Below are 4,376 nucleotides of genomic sequence, written 5' to 3'. Positions count from 1 at the left end.
ATAGTAGGTTTAGCAAGGTAGTGTGTGTGCAGGCAGATTTCCAATGGATCTTGAGAGGACACGGGAAGGCCCACTGATGGTGGCATATATCCTGCCAGGCTTGTTGGGTGGGCATGAAGGCCGATATCTCCAAGTTCTCAGAAGCAGCCTGGTCTGGTGGAGATAGATCAGTATGCTCTAATAATGAACACAGTGCAGAAACAGGATGCTGCTTCAGGAACACCCCTGATCATGATACCACTTTATAAAAGTCAGGAGAAAGTTAATTTCTTCCCACTGTGCACTCATGTAGTTTACGTGGGCTCATTTATGAAAAACAGCAAGACATGTCTTAAAAGCATCAAATGGTGCAAAAATTGCAAAAAATTAACATCTTGCTTAAGAAATTTTTTTTATACTGCTGTTGTAGGTTAGGATGGCTATTCAGCTGGCTTCCTGCCTGGTGTCCCACATCACTGCTACACCTTAAAGAGGCTGAGGACAAAATGCTAAAGTGTAAGTTTTGGGGTTTTAATAGGATTTATAGATATAACTAGATTTTCTGTATATTAGATGTATAGAAAATTATATAATGTATAGAAAATATATTAGATATAATCAGAGTTGTTTTTAAATATGGCTTTTACACTGTGATGAAATAAACAGGTTTAGAATTAGATTTTCATTGTTCTTTTATTTAGATATTTGATTGTAGGCTCTCTCCTTTCAAAAGGAGCTCCTATTTAAAATTATGTTTTCCACAGAACAAACTTTGTATTTTATCAGGCACGTCTAGCAGTGATTTTTCCCACTCTTTCTTCAGGTATTGCAAGCGCATACAATAAACGATATGTGTATATATCTAATGGAAATAAAATATGGACCCTGACATTCTCTCCGGACCTTTCACATAAAACTCCACTTGTTCTCCTGCATGGGTTTGGAGGAGGTGTTGGACTGTGGGCTCTCAATTTTGAAGATCTCTGTGAGAACAGGACCATTCATGCTTTCGACCTCCTCGGATTTGGGCGTAGCAGTAGGCCTCACTTTGACACTGATGCTCAGGAAGCAGAAAATCAGTTTGTGGAATCCATAGAAGAATGGAGAAAGGAGGTGGGGTTAGAAAAAATGATTTTGCTTGGACACAACCTAGGTGGATTCCTGGCTGCTGCTTACTCATTAAAATACCCATCAAGGTATGTGAAAATAAAGAAATTAAGGAATTCCTTTTCTGTTTTGAGTAGTTATTTTAACAAAGATTTTATTTAATCAGGCTCTTTATAGATTGAGTAAATGACTGTGCTATTTTGGTGAAACTTGATACTGAATTTTAAGCCCAAAGTATTAATAGTATGATTTGTTTCCAGATGAATAGAAATAAGTGGATATGGTAAACATGCTTTTCTGTGTACTTTACTACTTTTCTTTTTTTCTCAGTATGCCCCTGCCATGTTATAAGGTGAAATAGCCAAGATTGTATTTATGGATGTTTGTTTTGTGACATCTATGATCAAATATAGGTTTGTGAAGGGAAAATAGGCCTGTTTCTGGCAAACTTTCCATTATTATGGAAAACATTGAAACTTCTGAACATAATTCCCTTAGGTACTATATGTCTATATGCTAGCAGTTGGCCTGATGACAGCATGATGATGTAAAAATTAATTTAGTGACTGTTGGATTTAAATTGTCTGTATGCCACATCATATTTTTTCTTTGCAAAACAACTCAGCTGCAGCAGTCCTGTAATTATATTTCATCAGAGTTTTCTGCACCACATTGAGGCCAACAACTAAACCATATTTTTCCCCCTTAAACTAATAATTTGCCTTTTTTTTTTTTTTTATATGGTCTGGTTATATAGCCCTTGGTGACCTAGGATCCCACCAGCTGAGGTCACACTATGTAAAAAAAGGACATTGCTTTTGTTTAGGTACACGTAGTGGACTCCTGTGAAAAACTAAATATAAGTTTAGTTTTTCACATTGTATGACAGATTCTATATTATACAAAACATATTTTATTATTTTATATTCATATTGATTTATACCATATACATTTCCTTGTCACTTATTTTGAAACCTTGAAATAAATATATATGTAATTTTTTCCTGAAACACTTGGCCTTTTTCTTTCCAAGTGGATGACAACTGGCACAGGCGGCTGGAAATGGTGTGAAAGTAGGTGTGCGTCTAATCTAGAATTGCAATGAAAAATGCAATGCTCTGCTCTAGGGATATAAACCTGTTATCCTTTTGGGCATAAACTGACTTTTAGGAAACTGTTGTTTGATTTTTGTAGGATCATTTAGAAATTTCTTACTCCTATTTCTGAAGTATCTATGAATGGCACTATCCCATCCTTGTTTCTGCCTCCTGCTGACTTTCAATGAAAGTGACACTTTGTTTTCACTGTGCTTAAGTTGGGTTTAATTAATTTGGGTGTTTTTCAATTTGTGGTCTCACGTTACTAATGTTTATCTGAAATTAAACCAGCACCACCAAATTAGCATATTTACTGGTGGAATCTTATGACAGCATAGAATCAAGCAATAAATAGAGCACAGCTTTCATCCAGATTATCTAACAATTCATCAGAGCTTAAGGGATTCTGGATAGACATTGTTAGAGAGGTAGATCTGTTTCTCCAAGCTCAGATGATCCGTTAATATACTACATTATACCAAAGTTGTTCATGGGACAACTGAGGTTACTAATCCGAAAGGATTCCCATTTAGAATATTCCCAGCTAGTAGTTGATCATGAATTTCAAATATTGCAACTTCTTTTATTACTACTTGATTCTCATGGTTAACTTCCTGTTACCCTGGGTTGTGTTTTAGGCTTGATTACCAAAAGGAGAAATGCCAAAAATAGAAAGGAAAGTATTAAGAAAGGAAACATGAAAAAAACCTTACTCTCTTTCTATTCATGAGTTTGCTGTGTTACGTTTAATGCCACAGTTTGTGCACAGAATGTGTGCCTGTCCTGAACAGCTCCTCATTGTTTGTGCTCCTTAGCCTTTAACCTCTCTAAAGATTGGTTGGTTTAGTTAAATTTTACCCAGTCCTTTCTTACTGTTGGTGTTTGTTGCTGTGTGCAAATGAGCTTATGGGTGAGCTAACAGCCAAGAAACATCTTTGAGATCTTAAACCTTTTCAACCCCTCATGTCAAGTACAGATTTTTGATTTCCCAAATGATTGTAGTCCAGAAATAGCCTTTGGAATCACTTCTGACATTGTTCGGGCACTAAGAACTCTGCTGTATTAAATATCTAATCTCATGGCTTTGAAAGATAAGGAAATCGTGAAGAATAAATAAATTTGATGAAGCTTACATGAAAATCACCTTAAATATGCAAAAGTATAGTTAAAAGTTACTTTTCCAGAAATTGGCAGTATCTAGGACAGTTAGAGTAGGTGCTATTATGGGATTAAACAGAAATGGACGATTCCAACCCATCAAAATGAAATAGATTTTTTGCTTGAGGGGGACTTGCAGCATGAAGTGATTGATAGTTGCATGTGCTGGAGACTCGTACTATGCCTCTAACTGAGATTCCTTTGAGTAATAATTTTATAAATTGTCTCTATAATGTTTCTTTCATGACCTAAAATTAAAACATTTAGAATGCATCTGTTAATTTTGCTCTGCCTGTCTCAGTTCAAATTTTATTTTGATAAGATGATTTTTCAGATATCCCTTCCTACAACAGAGATCTTAGATGGCTTGGGAAAAAAAAGACTTCTGGCAAGTTTACTTAAGTGAAACAGATGCAGTTATCTTTTTTTCAAATGAAACTGCTCCTGCAAATAATATTGACTGAGCATATAGATAAGGCTGTTTTTAAAAACGGAAACAAGACTGACCTTTTTCTTGTATGTGTATCTATTGAAAACTGTTTCTGTAATTAGCAATTGAAAGGAAAACCATTGGTGAATCAAACTAGGTAATAAGCCACTGTGATAGAAGTAACTAAAACAGGTTGCACAGTCCACAGATAGCACATTTCCGTTGTACTCAGTTGAGGAAAAATTAATGTACTCTAAACCTCTGAACCTTCTCTGCCAACAGGGTCAAGCATCTTATCTTAGTGGAACCATGGGGTTTTCCAGAGAGGCCTGACAATGCTGAACATGAAAGACCAATTCCAATCTGGATCAAAGCACTGGGAGCTATATTGAGTCCATTTAATCCATTAGCTGGGCTGAGGATAGCAGGACCCTTTGGTGAGTTTTAAATACTCTTAAATACTGTTTCTGGTTTTGTTAAACATAAACATGGGGAAGATACCTGATTAAGATAAGCTTTGAGCAAATCCATGTCACCCACAGAGTTGGTGGAAAAAGGGGGGAGGGGTTGAGGAAAGATGAGCTCTTCAGGGCAAGAGGGCACAC

General features: G+C 36.2%; 1 protein-coding gene across 1 annotated transcript in view; it reads left to right on the top strand.

The window, feature by feature from the left end:
- Positions 1-409: 409 nt before the first annotated feature.
- The window catches only part of ABHD5 (abhydrolase domain containing 5), a gene marked incomplete at its 5' end in the record, with an annotated part of 9,544 nt that continues 5,577 nt past the window's right edge, over positions 410-4,376 (top strand). The window contains 3 exons of the mRNA XM_010145880.1: positions 410-495; positions 803-1,175; positions 4,054-4,208. Of these exons, the coding sequence (XP_010144182.1) occupies positions 410-495; positions 803-1,175; positions 4,054-4,208 (614 nt within the window). The remainder of the gene's footprint in view (positions 496-802; positions 1,176-4,053; positions 4,209-4,376) is intronic.

This window comes from Buceros rhinoceros, unplaced genomic scaffold, assembly GCF_000710305.1.
Source record: "Buceros rhinoceros silvestris isolate BGI_N320 unplaced genomic scaffold, ASM71030v1 scaffold20611, whole genome shotgun sequence".
In the NCBI taxonomy this organism is placed as follows: Eukaryota; Metazoa; Chordata; class Aves; order Bucerotiformes; family Bucerotidae; genus Buceros; species Buceros rhinoceros.
Note: the sequence above shows the minus strand (reverse complement) of the source record. Positions and strands in the feature narration are given on the sequence as shown.